Source organism: Condylura cristata, unplaced genomic scaffold, assembly GCF_000260355.1.
Source record: "Condylura cristata isolate star-nosed mole 26May11 unplaced genomic scaffold, ConCri1.0 scaffold00002, whole genome shotgun sequence".
In the NCBI taxonomy this organism is placed as follows: Eukaryota; Metazoa; Chordata; class Mammalia; order Eulipotyphla; family Talpidae; genus Condylura; species Condylura cristata.
Window position 1 is genome coordinate 28,565,476 of NW_004567103.1, and position 19,156 is coordinate 28,584,631.

Below are 19,156 nucleotides of genomic sequence, written 5' to 3' on the forward strand. Positions count from 1 at the left end.
ACTCCTACACTGACCCATTCCCATCTAGTTCCCATCCTACTTTAGGCCACCACTATAGTGTTCCAAATTTTACAGCAGCTTCCCAAATGATCTCCCTCTCCTTGTCTCACCAACTCCCTTCTATCTTGCACACGATGTTCCCATTAATTTTTTGCTTTTTTAACAGCAATTTAGCATTGATTTTATATAATTTTACTTTGAGTACTGTCACAATTCTAGTTCAGTTTCCATTAGTTAAGTGTGCAATAGCTAGATTGTCTTACTTTATACTTTTACTGGTTCTAGTAAATTTTAATGTCAAATCAACAAACATTTATTGGTCACTTTCAGTTATCTCTTCTCCTTTTACCAAAATATAACATTATGTAAATCTTTAGGTGAACAAGAAAAATAGAAATGTAACAAGGATCAAACTTGAAAAGGTTCTGGTAGGAACATGATTCTGGTAAGAATCCATACCTACATTTTACCTAAAGAATTATTCATTCTGTATTTCAAAGAACTCATCTTTGAATAGAAAACATGTGGAAGCAAAATCATCATTCAGTAAGGTAAGAATTCTTTATGTGAACTAAGTGAATTGAATGTCAGAAGTGAAATTTGAAGTGAGCCTTGAAGGACAGAAGTTCTGATTGCATTCAAGAATTAGAGAAGTCACAGTAAATTCAAAAGCACCAAAGTGTAATGGTGTGTGATAATCCCTAGAGAAGTCAAATGAGTAGAGTGACAGAATTGGGTCATGCTTAGGGCATTTGTATCATGGTCAAGAGTTTAGATTTGACCTTATCACTATCAAGAAGCCATTAGATACACGTTATGCCAGCAAACTTTTCTTTAGCCGTCTGATTTGTGTTGCCTCTGCTACAGGGTCAGTTGCAAAGCCAAATGTGTTGCCAGCCATGGCAGGCTCTCTGCAACAAATACAGAAAAACTGGAGCCCTAGTAAATGATTTAGCCTTCTATACTTATTGAACATTCTTTATTCTTCTATTATGACTTTGAAGATACCAGTATGAACTGAGCTAACCGAGTGTTTTGGAAACCTGACTGAGAGGGTTTAGTTTACACTCAATATAAATATAACGTGTGAAGTTAGAAGTCTATTTTCTTCCTCTGTGTCTTTGAACTCGATTCAGATCAAGCATGATTATTATGATTTCTACCTTTGTCCCCTACATTCACATATCTTAGTTGCAGGAGAGATCGCTTGCAGGTAGGGCCCCTCTGTGCCTACCTAGGATGGTATCCATGTTTCAGGGGAAGGTTAGTAGCTGGAAGAAAGAGGGATCAGATCAGGGACTGCAAGAGAGAGACAATAATGAAGACCTTACAAAAAACACAATAAAGTCAGGCTGGGTTTGAGAGCAAAGGTTGTCAAGGGAGGATGGCAACATTTAACCTTTTTTTCTTTACAACCTAGGCTTCTAGAATTGGTTTATTCTGCCCCCAGGGACATGGACAGAGCTTTAAAATATGTTTTAAACAGAGGAAGATTGTTTTCCCTCATTTATCTACCTATTTAGAAAATCTGTTCGATAAACATGGGAAAATTGGATTATCACATGCAAAAAATTAAACCAGACCATATCTCACATACTATACAAAAATTAATTCAAAATGGATCCAAGACTGGATTTAATACCAAAACCCATATGATACAGTGTAAAGCACGAGCCAACATTCCATAATACAGCCTTCAGTGATATTTTTGGATTTCACCCCAATGACAATGGCAATAAAAGCGAAAACAACTTGAACTATATCAAACTAAAAAGTAAATGAAACTATCACTAAGGTGAAAAGATGCCCTACTGAATGGGCAAAAAATTTCATACATTATACACCGAACAAAGTGCTAATATCCAAAGTCTGCAAAGAATTCATACAAGTCAAGAAAAAGAAAACAACCCAGTCAAAAAGTGGGCAGAAGAGCTAAGTAGACACTTGTTGAAAGAAGACATACAGATACCCAACAAACACATGCTCAGCACCGATATTGCCAGGAGAATGAAAACTAGGATGACAATAAGACTGTGTAGATCCACATCTGTGAAATGTCCCATATCAAGAAGACCAAAAATGTTAGCAAGGGTGTGGAGAAAACGAAATCTTTTGTTGGTGTGAATGTAGATTGGTCCAACCCTATGAAAAACACCATGGAATTTTCTCAAAATTTTAAAAATGGAACTACCACATGATTCAGTGATCCATCTTCTAGATACCTATCTGGATAATATAAAAACACTAATTCAAATGGAACATACATACATACATATATATGTATATGTATATATGCATGTCTCTATATATATGTATCTCCCTTTGGATTAGTGTTTGTGTGTATTTTTTTTATTATAATACTATTTGCAATAGTCAAGCTATGGAAGCAAGCTTAGTACTCAAGAAAAGATGAGTGAATGAAGAAACTGGAATATAAACACAACGGAATGCTACTCAACTATGAAAAGAGGTGTAACCTGCCACTTCACTTGTAACAATATGGATGGAACTGGAGGTGATTATGCTAAGGGAAATAAGTTAGGAGGAGAAGATAAATACCAACTGTTTTATTCACACAGGAAATATAAAACCCAAAGCAAAGGACCATACAAAACAAACACTTCAAATATGACTGTGGAACTGAGGTCATCAGAAAGGGAGGAAGGAGGTAGAAGCAAAGGTGGAGGCTTTAATTGACTAAGGAGAATGATGGTGCTTTGGTGGTGGGCACGGTATGGTAACATACATCTCAAAAGGCATAAGCCTAGACCCATAAGACATAGTTTTAAACCAATGTTACTTTAGTTAACAATTTAAAAAGTAATTGTATATACTTTAACATTTTTAAACATAAAGAAGGATAGCGATGAATAAAACAGATTTTCCCATTGTGAATGATGGGAGATTTCAGAGGGTTGATTCTACATAATCAGAGTCACAGGCACTGTATTGGTGCTTTGGGGAGAGAAACAGTTTACTGTATCATGCAGGTGTTCAAAAGTCTCAAGGGTGTTTGTTAAAACTAATTTTGTCAAACTAAACTCCATCCACATAGAAGAGAGAGGGAATCTAATTTCCATGATTTCTGGGCCTTCCCTTGTCTCTAGGATCTCATAATCTGGAAACTTTCTGTGACCACAGGGTAGAAGAACTAAGCCTCCCCTCTGCTGTCCATTCTGGTCACTTGGATCCCCTGACTTACTGCTTTGCTTCTGTCCTGTGCATAGCAACAGACTTAACTCTCTTCTTCCCATTTCTCCTAGTGTATCTTTGAACTAGAATCCACCAACTGCCACAAATAGCACTTATTATTGCTGTGAGCAGAAAGCTTCCTAAAGCACTCTATTGTTCATATGAACCACTTTTCCCTGAAGTTCTCATTTAAGAAGCAGTTGGTAAACAATAATTTTCCCTTTCCCTTTCTCAGACTGGGGAACATAAAAAGGAAATTAAATACTTGTTCCTCCTCAGATATAACTAAATCATATATGATGTTTGTCTGTTTTTTCCTTAATAGAGACAGAACAGACTTGAAAAGGCTATGTAATCCACCAGAGAATTTAAAATTTCTTTCTGCCTGCACAATAATCTTTTCATTTAGTACCCTTTCATCACTCTACCATTATGTTTGAAGGCATAATATAATTAAAAATAAAAAGTGCATTGCCCATATCAGATTCAGTGGCAGTTCTGCTGTAAAGGTGTAAGGGTGAACATTAGCTAAGGAGGATGGCTGCTATAATCTCATCAGCAATTTAAAACTTCAATGTCCTTCAGTGCTTTATGTCAAAGTCCTGTAGTTTTAAGAAAGATTGATGAAATGAGATCCCAGGATGTTCATTCCCTCATTTAACCACTGACATTTTAACAAACTTATTTTAAAAAATGGCAATACCTGCTCTTGACTCCACTTCTTCCAGTTACTATCTTCTTTCTCTTCACAGTAAACTTTTTCAAGAGTTTGATGTACTCACTGCCTCTCCATCCACTCACTTCTAATATATCTTTCACATCTATGTATCAAAATGCTGCTAATGCTTGATTTTGCCCACTCTGCCCTTTCTTAAAGTACGTTTTCTTTCTTCCATATCTCCTGGTTTTACCCCTACCTCCAAGGTCTATTTTGTTTACATTCCCAATTACACATGTTAAAACTTCTCAAAGCTTAAGTCTCAGGCCACCAATTTTTCTCATTTTCTAATCTTCACTGAGGTGATCTCATCCCTATGTATGCCAACAGCTCCCAGATGTTCATTTCCTTCCCAGGCTTCCTGTCTGAGCTCTAGATCTGGGTATACAGATCTATGCTTGCCATTCCCATTTGGAAGTTTCCTCAAATTCAGCATATCCCCCTGTTGGTCATGATCTTTGTTCAGACTGGTGCTTGATATCTCAGTATGGCTCTACTCAGCTTCATAAGCCTGAGACTTAAGGGACTGATCTTGAAACTCTTCTCAGATCTTCCTCCCATAGTATCCAGTACAATGCCAATATTTCTCAGATCCAGCCACATCTCTGCTTTTGTACTTTTTTTTCAAAGTTGTTAGTTCAACAAAGGTAATTATATTAGTCTTACCATTTTATCCTCAAAACCTAGGGTAGTACCTGGCATGTAGTAGGTACTCAGAAGGTTGTTAAATGAATGAATAAATGAAGCTCATAATAAGTTACCCAAGATCAGGATGGCAAGACTGAGACCATAGCCATATATTCTCATTTCCTGCTGCTGTGTGTTGCCCTGGTGCTCCTTGGGCTGTGCATGGAGACTCACTGAGAATCAGAGAGATGTGGAAACCACTCCACAGCCCCAGAAACCGAGATTTGGTAAGATGTGCACTGCTGCAGGGGAAACTGGCACCATTCTGGATTGACTGACACACACTGAAACGCACACTGACACACACATTGCATTTTGCTGTAACATAGTGAGATATCACCAAGGCTGAGGCTTTTCTCCATCAGAACCTAATGAGGGTTTTGCTAGTAACAATAGGACACCTAGTAACTGGTGTCCTATTGTTCCTGTGGCCAAATGACATTTGTTTCGGTAAGAAGAATTAAATCTATCTTTAGAAATGAGTTTATACTCACAATGTATATAACACTTGCAAATGTTCTTATCTACACTTTCACTCTATATCCTTTATAATACATGTAGAAACTCAATAAGTGTGTTTTATGGAGCTTAGATTACACTCATAATGAAACAGATTCCCAACCAAACAACATTTGCAAAATACACTTGGAAAAACTGAAAGTGGACCTGCATTCTTATTAATGTATTAGGCAATATTTTCAACATCAAGTTCCCTAGGAAATAGAGTTCAAAATATAAGTAAAAGTTCTCTTAAATATATGCCAACAGGATATATGAAAACATGTTCTGACAAAACATAGTTTTCCTGAAGAAAATGATATAAAATATAACAATGTAGGATTAAGACAATCTGGTAACATTTTGCATAGCTTCTATGTATTCATTTCTTAGAGGAAAGCTGAAAATAAAACATGTCTGAAGGGAAGACTTTGCAGAAAATGATGGCTGAGAGCTCACTGTCAGAGGGGAGACCCAAGCTCAGATCATATGGAGTTTGATTAAACCCTGACTCTGGTTCTCAGGGATGGTTTTCAATGCACTCTTGGACAGTGCTGTGCAATAATTGATGTTCTGCTTTTAATTTCCACCAACAATGGTGAATTACCTTCAGCAAGGCAGAGTACAGGAGGGGAAGGGAAAGGGAATCGGAGCTTGTACATTTATGTCTGGATTTTCTACCTCCTGCATTCTACATTAGCCTTTAGGTCTGTTCAAGGGGGAAATACTCATTGCTGATTATTTTGATGTTTATATATGTCATTGAACATTTTTTTTCTCTTTTCAGTTTTTCCAAAATCTTCAGGCCTATTTTAAGGGAAGAGGTCTTGATCTTGGCAGGTTTCCAAGTACATTCTCCATAAACTAGAATCTCAGACCTCTGTCTTTCAAGTCAGAACTTATTGCTTTTGCATTTGCAGATTGTGAAGAACAGAAAAATTCCTTTCCCAATTACCTCAACGTCTAAATGTTCCTTCTTCACACAGGTAAAAGAATGTTCTCTTTATTCCCAGGATTCATTAAGACATATAACTTACTCATAAAGAGATTTGAAAGAATTTATTTTAAAACGATTTTATTTTTTATGGACGTAAGTCCTCCATTAAGATGGTGTTCATCAATAATAAAACTTGGGTGTGGTTCCATTATTTTATTTTCTGGTTGTAAAAGAAAATGGCATTTTTTTAAAAAATCATGTTTTACAATGAACATAGTATTATCACTTTTAATAGTATTCAATATAGGAAACACAAATTACAGATAGATACCTTTTCAAATAGGTCAAATAACTTATGTAGAAAATCATATGTAAAGAAACATATCAACATGTGCATTTGGATTAAGTGAAGAGTAAAATGTAAAAGAACTATTCTTTTTGGGATAAAGTATTAAGCATATATTTGAGTTTGAACTTCTTTACCTAGAGAAAAAAGTAGAATATTAATAAAAATGGCATTTTTCTCACAGAATGAAAGTTAGAAATTTATGTTAAGGTTTGAATGTTGTTGTTATTCATCATTCCTATCAAAAATGTCTGCTATTTAGAATAATGCATTCCAAGAAAAAGCATTATTAATATTGTCTAACAGATTTTTGTTCACCTGAATTGTAAAAGGAACTGGAATCATCAATAAATCTCCTTTTCTTCAACAAGCACAGGAATGGAATTGGGAGGAAGCAGAGCATCATTGTACTTCATTGTATTGTGAAAAGATTTTGATTATTTTTTTACATGTGATAAAGTTTTAAAAATGATTATTATTACAAGCAAGCTGAAATTTATCATCTGGCTCTTGCACTTGAAAACTGTCCCACAATGAGAAAATAAAATAGAATTTTAAAAAATGTTAATGAGGCCCTCCCTGGTGGCACAGCGGGTTAAAGCACAGCACTAAGAAGCTAAAGCTACTTCCACATGAGTTCTATTCCCACCTGCCCTGGAGGTGACCACATGGCGCAGCAGACCTCTCCTGACCCACCTGCTGCTCCCCTCAGCGGTGTACTTCGTAGATCTGCCTGTTCTGTTCCCCACTCTGTCTCTGGTGAAGCCTCTCACCGCCCCTGAGCCTCTGGCCTGTCCCCCAGTTCTGTATGCACAAATAAATAAATCTTAAAAAAAAATTAAAAAATGTTAATGAGTTTCTTTACCTGTTTTACATTTAAATCCTAGGCTATCAGAAATTAAAATAAGAAATAGTACTATAGTACCTAGTTTGGTATGAAACGGGATCACGTCCGAGTTGTTTGCAAGCTTTAGTTTCATCTGTGAAATGCCGGTACTGATCGCTAACTCATTGATACACGAGAAATATCACTGAATATGTAGTTTTGTGTGAACATAGAATGAGATAATGGTTAAGAGGAGAAAGTACTCATTTGATGTTATTGTAATATAATGGTAATTATTCAATTTATGAAAGAAATGAAACTTCTGATTTGGAGTATATTTCATAATTACAAGCGCTCCTGTCCAGATATCTCTGATTAGAAAATGAAGACACAAAGACTTTGGTTGAAATATGTTGATCTATGGGTCTTTATGTCACTTGTATTGTCTTTATTTTCTGTTTAATTATAATACTTGCTTGTTCTTTCAGGTATCTGACTATTTTAAAGAAACATGAAGCTTTTCATTAGAAAAATTCAATCATGGTCATGACCTTTGTCAATATGCAATAGAGATTTCAGTTTAAATCAAACAAGATGTTACTAGAAATACTTCACAGTCTTAGTTTCATAAGAAAGGAGAGTAAGTGATAAATATCCATAATGAAGTGGAAAGCAAAGAAACATGGCAGCCTAGAAGTCACTAGGGTTTCTGGGAGATAATCTTTGCTACTAGTCAACTGTGTTGTACCACGTAGCCTGCCCACAACCCCCTCAAGAAAGGGGGGTAGAGACAAGTGTATTGCCCCCCTTTTGTAAATAACCCTTCTGCCTACCCCCAACTTTAGCTCTGGCTGAAATATTCTGATTCTCATATTCTTATTTGGAATAGCTACTTTTCCTGTGTCTTTCTTGAGAGCTGCATCATTTTCCTGTGATTCATGCCAAAAGAACTTTGCAGTAGAAAGCAAACATTGGTGCCCTAATCTGTACATTCTAAACTAGTATTTTGTGGGTTATTTACACTGAATATAAAAAATAAAATACACAGTGATAGATTCTGGTTTAACCTGTTCCTTGTAACTAGTTCTATGTGTGTGTGTTTTCCCTGGAGGGCTGTTAGGTCATTGTGAGCAGAGATAATATCTATGTCATTTTTGTTTCTCCAGCATCTAGCATATGCCTATCAAGTGTTCAGTAATGACTTGTTGAGTTCAAGTGAATGTGTCCTATAGCAATGAAAGCTATTTCTAATGTCAAGACTTTTTTTTAACATTAAATTATTGATAAGCTATTCCTCAAATATCTATATATCTCTATACCTGTATCTATATATCTATATCTATCTGTCTGTCTATCTATCTATCTATCTATCTATCTATCTATCTATCTATCTATCTATCTATCTAGCCTATTCTGAGAAGTGTTAAAGTGTGGGAGTGTTTTACTCAAGTGCCAATAAACACTTTTCCCTTTCAACACCCCTGCTCTGAGTGTGAACACTTCTACAAAGGGAATAGTTTTAATTCCAAGCAATTCAATTTATCATTAGGTTACAGAGGGGGACACAGATTCTTCAGGTAGTGCTTTTCTCAAAATGGTTATAGCTGGTGTAGGATAGGCAGAGAACCCTAATCCAAGGTAAAGAATAAACCAGGGTGTGGTTGAAAGTGAAAAACAGTTCCACCAAGCTAAAGTGTAACATTATTTCAATCATAGGATTTGAATTCAGAAAGAACAGGTTTCAAATCCTGACTCTATAACACTAGTCCCCCTGAGCTATACTTTTTCATTTGCAAGTTTCAGATAACAACAGTGAATGGGTGACCAAAAATATGTGCAATAAGATATTTTGAAAGACTACATTAACACAGAGTTGTAGTATATTGCTATAATTGCTCTGTTTTGTTGTTTGTTACAGTTAGCCTCTTACTGTCTCTAACTTATAAACTTGACCACAGGGAAAGAAGACACAGTGTGTATAGACCGTTTTGTACTATCTATCCTTTCAGGCATCTAATGGTGCTGTTAGAAGCTGTGCTCTGCAGCTGGTGTCTATTATATTTACTAGATAGTGGTATTTGTAATACAACATCCACTTTTGACTCAATATCTACAAAGACTATTGAGAAATGGACGTAATACACATAATACATAGCAATAGTACATTGGAACAATGTTAATCATATCAACTATTTGATTCTAAATGTGTTAAGAAAGGAATACAGGTGAGAATTAGAGGTGGATCATGAAGTATGGATAAACTTACCTACAGACTCAGAAGGAGGCCAAGAAAAGTGAGTGAGAAGTTGTGCAAGAAGGGGGAATTGATGTTGCCATTAATTAGAGGGAATGAGATTCAGTGCTAAATTAGGCGAGGACTCGAGCTTCCTGTAATAGGGAAGAAGTGGAAATAAAACATGCATGCAGCAGACCCAGTGGTTAAATTAAAAAAAAACAAACAAAACCCGCCTAAAGAACAAATTAACGTTCTAGGGGGTAAAAAAAAGATTCAGAAAAGGAAACTGATTGGAGTAAATCACCTAATTAACAACAAATTCTTCAAAGCACCACTTTTTTAAGTCCTTAATAATGAAAAGGTCTGAGTCGGTAGCAGAAACCCTCCCCCCCCCGCCCCCCCGGCTCCCCCCCTCCCCCATTTGCTGGGTCCCTCCCGCGCCAGGAGTGAAGGAGGCAGAGGGGCGGGGGTGTGGGTCTCCTGGAGGTTGTGTGGGAGAAGGCCGGGCCAAGCGCGCCCGCGGAACACAACTGTGGCAGCTGCGGTGCAGGCCGAGCCGGTTTCCCGGGGACGCTAGGTAGCGTCTTAGAGGAACTGCATTTCCGCTTCTGTTTTCCGCTTCTTCAGGTTGAAAGCTCTGAAGGTGCAGTCATGTCGGGTTTCAGCCCCGAGCTCATCGACTACCTGGAAGGGAGGATCTCCTTTGAGGAGTTCGAAAGGAGGAGAGAAGAAAGAAAGGCACACGAGAAAAAAGTGAGGAGATGCTAGAACAGGATGCCCCTTCTTGTGTTTTCCTAATGCATTTAGACGGGTGGAGGGGACCCAAACGATCCCTTTTCGTTGTTTTGGGGCGGGTCGGAACTCGCAGTAATTCTCTCCCATTCTTACCAAAACCCCGGTTCTCATCCATTTTCCCAGTGCTTAGCTGCTTTTGAAAAAGTTCCTCCGACCAAAAAGCATTTGCATCGGTGGTAACCTCGTTTTCTTTTGCCAATCAGTGAAATTTTAGTTAAGGATAGTTTTAAGGCTGGTTGGTTAAATTAGTAGTGGGGAGTAGAGTATCCAGTAGCTATTCCGAGCTTTTCCATAAAGTCCTTTTGTGACCTTGCGTGGGCAACTCACAGTTTGTCTCTTTCTTTCTTTCCTTTTTTTTTTTTTTTAAGGTTTATTTATTTATGCATACAGAACTGGGGAACTGGGGTACAGGCCAGAGGTGCAGGTGCGGTGAGAGGCTTTACCAGAGACAGAGTGGGGAGCAGAAAAGGCAGATAAAGTACACTGCTGAGGGGAGCAGCGGGCTGGTCAGGGGAGGTCTGCCTTCCCGGGGCAGGCAAGGATCGAACTCATGCTGAGGTGGCTTTAGTTTCTTAGTGATGTGCTTTAACCGCTTTGCCACCAGGGAGGGCCCAGTTTGTCTATTTCTAAATAGAGATCTGAGCTTCGGTTTTTTGAGAAGTCTCCCCAGTGGTGTGTTACAATTTAATTGTTTGGTAACAAGATTTTCACTCAGACATATTTTTTTAAACTTTTGAAGAAAATATAACATATCCTCTTATTTGAAGTGAGTGGGAAGGTAAAAATAATGCCACCTTTTCAAATAAGCTAGATTATTTCCTAATTCATGTGACTAATAGTACCCAGTCTTTTTTCATTGAAAAACTTCGGATACAATGTGTAGATTAATGGGGTCATCAAGTTTTGTTTATAATGACATTTAAAATGACTGTTTGAAAGATGTCGAGACCTAAGACCACCCGAAATGCTCTGACAATTATCAAATTTAGATTCCACCTACTGTATATGTTTGCAGAGCTCAAGTTTTATAGAAATAAAAAATGATGCAAATGCTCCATTCCCAACTGGAGAGTGCTATGTCTGCTTTAGTTTTAGGAATCATTAATTCGTATTCAATCACAGAGTCTTCAAGAAAAAGGAAAGTTGGCAGCTGAAGAAAATCCAAATGACTCTGAAGTTCCATCATCATCAGGAATTGACTCTACCAAATCCCAGGATAAAGATGGCAATGAAGGTATGTTAGGATCATTTGTAACCTGTGTTCGATATTAAGGATATCCAGATAATTGAATGAAATAATTACTATTTTCATTGCAGTGGCATTATTTATTAGCTGGATTATGAGGAGCAGGACCCTTGGTACATCATATTCAATATACTTCTTGAATTAATGAATGTGAGGATAGTTTTGAGGAGATTTATGCGGGAACATTTCAAATTAATGATACTGTTTGGTAGCCTTTTTAGTGTTATTTTTTAAAAACTGAATTCTCAGTTGTTTACTACTTCCAGACTATACTTCCTCAGCTTGTAGAAATTACTCTTCTACTTTGTAAAGTAGCTTCCAAACCACTCCTTTAGTTTTAAAGGATAAGATAGAAATGTCAGAGTGGAAGGCCAGTTGGCTACCTAGAGGGGACTGCACACACATCTTTTTTTTTTTTTAAAGATTTATTTATTTATGCTTACAGAACTGGGGTACAGGCCAGATGTGCAGGGACAGTGAGAAGATTTACCAGAGACAGAGTGGGGAGCAGAAAGGCAGACTGATGAAGTACACTGCTGAGGGGAGCAGTAGGCGGGTCAGGAGAGGTCTGCTGTGCCATGTGGGTCACCTCCAGGATGGGGATTGAACTCATGCTAGAGTGACTTTAGCTTCTTAGTACTGTGCTTTAACCCGCTGCACCATGAAGGAGGGCCCACATCTTATTTTTTTAAGACTTCTTTATTTATACAAAACTGAGGTACAGGCCAGAGATGCAGGGGCTGAGAGGATTCACCAGAGTAAGAGTGGGGAGCAGAACAGGCAGACTGACGAAGTACACTGATGAGAGGAGCAGTTGTAGAGACAAGAGAGGTCTGTTGCTCCATGTGGATCACCAGCCAGCTGCTGCCACCTCCTGAGTGCTGCGCTTTAACCCCTTGCGCCACCAGGCGCAAGTGTATAGGGAAACTTGCTCATTCCAGGATCTAGTCCTTATCTCTACATGTCCTGATACTAAATGTAGTTAGTGCATTGGTGGATAAATGTACCAGACCCTAATTGATGCATTCATTTGCAAATATTTTAATTTCTGGTAATTGTATACCTTTTCATGATCTGAATACTGGTAATTGTTCATGGTATCCACTACTGCTGTCATGTTACCTGGGGTGTTGCATTGTTAAATAGAATGTAATTTAGTGTATAAAATTTGATTGATGATTAAATTAAATTTGTTCTTAGGGGTATTAATAGAGGTGGGTTTTTTCCTTTTTGAAGTTAATAATCCTTTGCACATAGAACACATATTTATAGGGTAAACAGAAAATAAACAGACTTTATTACTACTTCCTTGGGCCAAGTGGGAAAGAAAGGGTAAAGAGGAGGAAAAAAATGGGTTACAGTTTCTCACTTTGCCAGCCAGTTATGGTAGGAAAGGGGGCAGGAGTTCTAATAACCTGTGGGTTCTTCCTTACCTGTTTAGATGAGGAGGATCTCTTCATCATAAGGTCTTTGAGATGCAGCTGTAGTAGCCAGCATCGCTTACTTGCCAATACTGTTGCTTAACCTGACCCTAAAAGGTAGACAACAGGCCCTTCCTAAAAAAATCAGTGTGGGGTTAACTGAATTCAATTGTAGTTCAATATGTACTAGAGTAAATGACTTTGAGACAGATTTCTTCTTTGTTTTGTTTTTGGGAGTTTTCATTTGTCTGTCTTTTACATAGAAGGCTGATGTTGCTGGGTAGATATTTATATTCCAGAAAATATATCTTTTTCTTTTCATTATGTGAATGTTTTAAAACGTCTTTATTTTTTCAATCATGATGTCTTTCCTTAGGAGAAACTTCAGATGGAGTCAGTAAGTCAGTTCACAAGGTCTTTGCTTCCATGCTTGGGGAGAATGAAGAAGATGAGGAAGAAGAGGAAGAAGAGGAGGAGGAGGAGGAAGAAACACCGGAACAACCCACTGCAGGCGATGTGTTTGTATTAGAGATGGTTCTCAATCGTGAAACCAAGAAAATGATGAAAGTAAATTATTTCTTATTTTGGTATTCATTGACAGGTGTAAGAAAATGACTTTATAACTGAAAAAAGACATATTTAATTATACTCAGAAAAGAATTCAAGAGATATGAAAGGAAATAAGACAAAATTATTGTAACTAATTTCTTAGCTTTCATTTTAGAGAATAACTGTAAACTTTATTTTTTTTAAGATTTATTTTTTTTAAGATCTTTAAAGATTTACTGGGGTATAGGCCAGAGATGTAGAGGCGGTGAGAGGATTCACCAGAGACAGAGTGGGAACAGAGCAGAACAGGCAGACCAGGCAGATCAATAGAGTACACTGCTGAGGGGCACAGTGGGTGGGTCAGGAGAGGTCTGCAGCACCATGTGGGTCACATCCCGGGCCAGGGGTCAAACTTGCACTGAAGCAGCTGTGGCTGGCTTGCAGTGCTGAGTCCAAACCCATTGCGCCACTAGGAAGGACACAACTGTAAACTTTAATCATTATGTGCATCAAAATGATGCACGTAACAGTAAAACTACGTTTTACGTTTTACTGTTAATAGTTTCCATTTTATAACTTCACATTTTAAATTAAATGCATCCTGGGTCTTCAGCAGGTTATATCATAAGCCTCCTGGCATAGAAATCCATTTGACGACATTCAGTTCTTCATTTGTTGTTATTTGTATTAGTAATTTAGTAATGTCTTAACCACTTTGAATATTGCTTTGCTTATACATTTTACTGTTTTAGCATGCTTCAAACTTTCTACTGTAGGAAGTTTGTTTTCACCCTGAGCATCTCAGGGTGCTCTGTTTTGCAGAATATCAAAAAATAATTTCTTTCTCTCTTGCAATTGAATATTAGACTTTCTTGAAATATAGACTGGGGCCCTGGTGGCACAATGAGTTTAAAACCATAGCACTAGGAAGCTAGCAGCAGCCACTTAAGCACAAGTTTGATTCCTGGCGAGGGAGTAGCCCGCATGTGTAGCAGACCTTACCTGTCTCACCTCTGCTCCCCTCAGCAGTGTACTTCATCAGTTTGCCTGTTCTGGTCCTCACTCTGTCTCTGGTGAATCCTCTCATGGCCCCTGCATCTCTGGCCTGTACCTCAGTTCTGTATGCATAAATTAAAAAAAAAAGAAATATAGACTATAATGTTAATGAGCATTTAGAATTGCAGTCATTAATTCCAGTTCTGAATTTATGAAACTGAAAAGTTTAAAGAAAATTTCAGGTTCATATTGATGAATATAGTAGGAGTTAAAATTTAAGACATTACTGTATTTAAATAAAAAAAAGTATTTTTTGTCTTGTACAGGAGAAAAGGCCTCGAAGTAAACTTCCCAGAGCTCTCAGAGGCCTCATGGGTGAAGCCAACATACGCTTTGCTCGAGGAGAACATGAAGAGGCAATATTGATGTGCATGGAAATCATAAGACAAGGTACTTTCTATGGGATTATTGTTAGTATTTAATAGTCTGACTTTTCAAACAAATGGAGGCTCATTTCACTGTACCTTTTGGGCGTTCAGAGTGATTATGATAATAGTGATGGCTCCTTTTCATATTGAACAGGAGTTGTTACAAGAAAAACACTATAGTATGACTCAATAAAATATTAATATTGAACTCATTTCTTTTGTTTTTAATGTTTTAGAGGTTTTAAACTTTTGTGATGTTAGTTTTTTTTTAAATATGTCAAACACATATTGTTAGTGCCACTTGAAGACTCTTCCATTTTACAAATCAGGTAATGCTAGATTATTTTAATCTACCTCTTGGTGAAAGACACATATATACTATACATCTTTCATTAAACTATAGATCTTGAACAGAATGAAAGATATCTCAAAAGTAACTTTTTAAATAATATAATTGTTTATTTTTACATCATTTTGTGCCTTTTTCCATCTCAGTTGTAATCCCTGTGGGCTTCCCATTACCAAATCACCCATGTGCCATCATCATAGTCCAGTCACTTCCCTCCCCCCACCATTCCAAAAGTAACTTTTTATACTAACGCATTTCCTATTTTGCTTCCTTGATGTCTTGCTGAATGATGATGTCCTGTGTAGTGGGTTGGGTAGTTGGAGTAGTGTAAACTTTTCATTTATCTTTTCAACATTTCTACATTTCCTTTTATTTAGACTAGGGTAATTTTAGAAGTCTGATTGTAAGTTTCCTTGCTTAGTCAGCAGGATAATTTGCATTTACTGCTTTTTATTTTTACCTCATCAGAAATAAGATTAACCAAACTTTTCCCTGTCTTTAGGATATTTTGATTAGTTCCTACATTTTAATATTAGTTTCTAAAAAATTATTTTTGATAGTCACCTTTGATTTTAACCCATCATAATCTTATACCTACATTTTAGAAATGTTATTTCAGAAATGCAGATAACAATTCACTTCAATATCCTGGGTTTAGGTGTTGCTTAAGTGTCCTTTATTCATTCATTCTGTACTCCTGGGTGTGGGAACCAGCTGAGTCATGGAAGAGTCAACCTCACAGTGTGACTAAAACTCACTGAGATTATCTTACTGAGTTATTGAGCATGTTTAGCCTTAGCAAAACGGTCAAAGGGGTCCCTTGATAGAGAATAAGGCGTTTTCATGAAATTCTACTTTGTTTAGAGAAAAGAATGCATTAAGAATGTCAAAAAATGGGCCCTCCCTGGTGGTACCATTAAGCTTGCCGTAGCACTTCAGTGTGAGTTTGATCCCCGGCTAGGGAGGTGATCCTCATGGTGCAGCAGACCTCTCCTGACCCACCTGCTGCTCCTCAGCAGTGTACTTCATCTATCCACCTATTCCACTCCCCACTCTGTCTCTGGTGAATCCTCTCACTCTCCCTGAACTTCTGGCCTGTACCCCAGTTCTGTTTACATAAATAAATAAATATTTTTTAAAAAGTCAAAAAATATGTGAAACCAAAGTAAAGCTAATTTAAATTTAGTATTTCTTCTAAGTTCAATTAAGCAGTTTATATAATTCCATTAGAGTTTTTATTTAAGATTTATTTTATTTATGCATACAGAACTGGGGTACATGCCAAAGGTGCAGGGGTGGTGAGAGGATTCACCAAAGACAGAGTGGGGAGCAGAACAGGCCAACTGATGAAGTACACTGCTGAGGGGAGCAGTGGGCAGGTCTGGAGAGGTTTTGCTGCGCCATGTGGGTCACCTCCAGGTGGGGATTGAGCTCATGCTGAAGTGGCTTTAGCTTCTTAGTGCTGTGCTTTAACTCGTGCACCACCAGGGAGGGCCCCCACTAGAGTTATTTAAAGAGTTTTAAGTTTGAACCATGGAATTGACATCAGCTCAAGCCTCTTCTCTCAGTCAGTGAAATTTGTTTTTTAATTTGTTTTAGCTCCACTGGCTAATGAGCCATTCTCTACTCTTGCTGTGATCTATGAGGACCAAGGTGACATGGAGAAATCACTGCAGTTTGATTTGATTAGTGCACATTTAAATCCCAGTGATACTGATAAATGGGTTAGACTGGCAGAAACATCTCTGGAACAAGACAATATTAAGCAGGCTATTTTTTGCTACACAAAAGGTAATTATTTTTCTCATTTTGTTTGATAAAATCTTACACAATATTTTATGCATGTGCATTACATGTGCATTAAATTTTTTTAAAAGAAGATGTGTCACTACCTGAGACCCTTTTGGTGATAATATCTTTGTTTTATATTCCTTTTTTTCTTTTTAGCTCTTAAATATGAACCCACTAATGTCCGTTATTTGTGGGTGCGATCAAGCCTTTATGAACAGATGGGAGATCATAAAATGGCAATGGATGGTTATAGGCGTATTTTGAACCTTTTGTCACCATCTGATGAACGTTTTATGCAGTTGGCTAGAGATATGGCAAAGTAAGTTTGGTGTAAAGTTTGTACAGATACTCCTATAAAAGCATATGTATCTGGAGTAGAATATACCTTTTTGTTGTGGTTCAAGGATTTTTTCCATGTTTCTATATTATGTTTAGATACAGAGATACTTTTTCATTAACTCTCTGTTTCCAATTCAACTTTGTGATTGCTTAGAAAATTTATATATATGATTAATTTTAAATGCTCTGAAGGTTAAAAATAGGGCATTTCTGAAAGGATGATTAAATTTTCCAATTTCTATAATTTAAAGTTATATATATTTGCAGTAATAGTATTTTAATTTTATTTATTGCATATTTGTGATCTGGAATCTGCTATAATCATCCTATTTTGAGCCAGTAGTAGGATAATATTTTAAGACAAAAATTCTTAATAGCTGCCACATACTAAATCATGCCCTTCTGCAATATCTTATGTGACCTGTACAGTAAAACAAAACAGGGAACATTTTGGCTGAGGAATTTCTCCATCTGTTCTTTATTCTAAGGTTATTTACTATGTAGTTTTTAACCTAAGAATAACATTCTTTTATTTAAAAAAAAATATTTTGTTTATTATTGTGTAGATGAACGGGAGTATAGCCAGAGATGCAGGGGATGAGAAGATTCACCAGAGATTTAATAGAGTACTCTACTGAGGGGAGCAGCAAGTGAGATAGGCCAGGGTTGTGTGCCATTTGTGGGTCACCTCCCTCGCAGAAGATTGAACTCAGGCCATCGAAGTGGGCTGTCGTGGTGATAGCGCTGAGATTTAACACCCTAGGCCACCGGGGAGGCCCAGACTAACATTCTTGACCTAGGTGTCTTAGTGTTAACTCTATTAATTCCATGTTCATTATCATAAATATGCTCAGTTATGAAATCACCCTCTGCTCTCCTAAGAATGGATTTTATAGGAATAGTCGAAGGAGTTTTAGAAAATTTGTTGATGCATGGAACCCCTAAGTTGGTCCTTGATACAAGTGATGAATATTGAGGATCTCCCAAGTTATAGTCTGTTAGGCAGATCTCTATTTGTCATAGTGATTCTACTTTGCAAACTGTAAGATGGGCTCTAAGAGTAAATTTGTTGCCATTTGTATTAACAGTAATATTTTCTGTTACTGTAACTTTGATTACACTTTCTCCCAGTCCCTACTTTCCCTCCAGAAGTACTAGTTGAATATAAATTATGTACTAGGCATTGTTAAAAGCACCATGGTATACGGTATTATTGAGTGATTCTAAAATATGCTGCGTTTGTGGCTCTGTATGTTCTAGTTGGAGACAAATAACAAATAAATAAACAACTAAATACACAGTGCATCAGATGTTGATAGGATATGAAAACAAATGAAGCAGGGAAGGGGAGATAGAAGGTTGAGGTACAGGGGTATGTTATTCAAAACAGGGTGATTAAAAAAGGACTTAATTCTCTGTTGTGTTAATACTGACCAAAAAGTGAGCTGAAGGAAGTATGGGAGCAGGTATTAGGGAGGAATTATTACAGGCAAGGAAATGGAAGTACAAAGGTTTGGCTAGGAAACAGCATGGCAACTGAGGGTTTAATGAATGCATCCGGGGTCAGAGGGCATAAAGTCAGAGAAATACCAGGGAAAGTTTACATAGTCCTTGTGGATCATTGTAAGAGCTTTGACTTTTATTCTAAATGAATTTGAAAGTCATTGGAGCATTGTGAGTAACAGTGGAAGAGTGGTATGATACAGCTTAAATTGTAAATGCCTCAGTCTGGCCGCTCTTTTGAGAACTGATAAGTGGTGAGGGCAGACAGAGGAAAATCAATTAGGAAATTACTGCAATAA

General features: G+C 37.3%; 2 protein-coding genes across 2 annotated transcripts in view; both read left to right on the forward strand.

Annotated features, from left to right (window-relative positions):
- Positions 1 to 436: 436 nt before the first annotated feature.
- LOC101629584 (chromosome unknown open reading frame, human C2orf66) lies at positions 437 to 6,062 on the forward strand. The gene is given in 4 exon segments (XM_004695967.1): positions 437 to 445; positions 4,682 to 4,751; positions 4,754 to 4,824; positions 5,883 to 6,062. Coding segments are annotated over 4 exon segments (330 nt in total).
- A 3,956-nt stretch (positions 6,063 to 10,018) lies between these two features.
- The window catches only part of GTF3C3 (general transcription factor IIIC, polypeptide 3, 102kDa), a 29,367-nt gene continuing 20,229 nt past the window's right edge, over positions 10,019 to 19,156 (forward strand). Inside the window, exons 1-6 of the mRNA XM_004674421.2 lie at positions 10,019 to 10,193; positions 11,358 to 11,469; positions 13,279 to 13,469; positions 14,774 to 14,897; positions 16,824 to 17,015; positions 17,172 to 17,334. Of these exons, the coding sequence (XP_004674478.1) occupies positions 10,092 to 10,193; positions 11,358 to 11,469; positions 13,279 to 13,469; positions 14,774 to 14,897; positions 16,824 to 17,015; positions 17,172 to 17,334 (884 nt within the window). The 5' untranslated portion in view covers positions 10,019 to 10,091. The remainder of the gene's footprint in view (positions 10,194 to 11,357; positions 11,470 to 13,278; positions 13,470 to 14,773; positions 14,898 to 16,823; positions 17,016 to 17,171; positions 17,335 to 19,156) is intronic.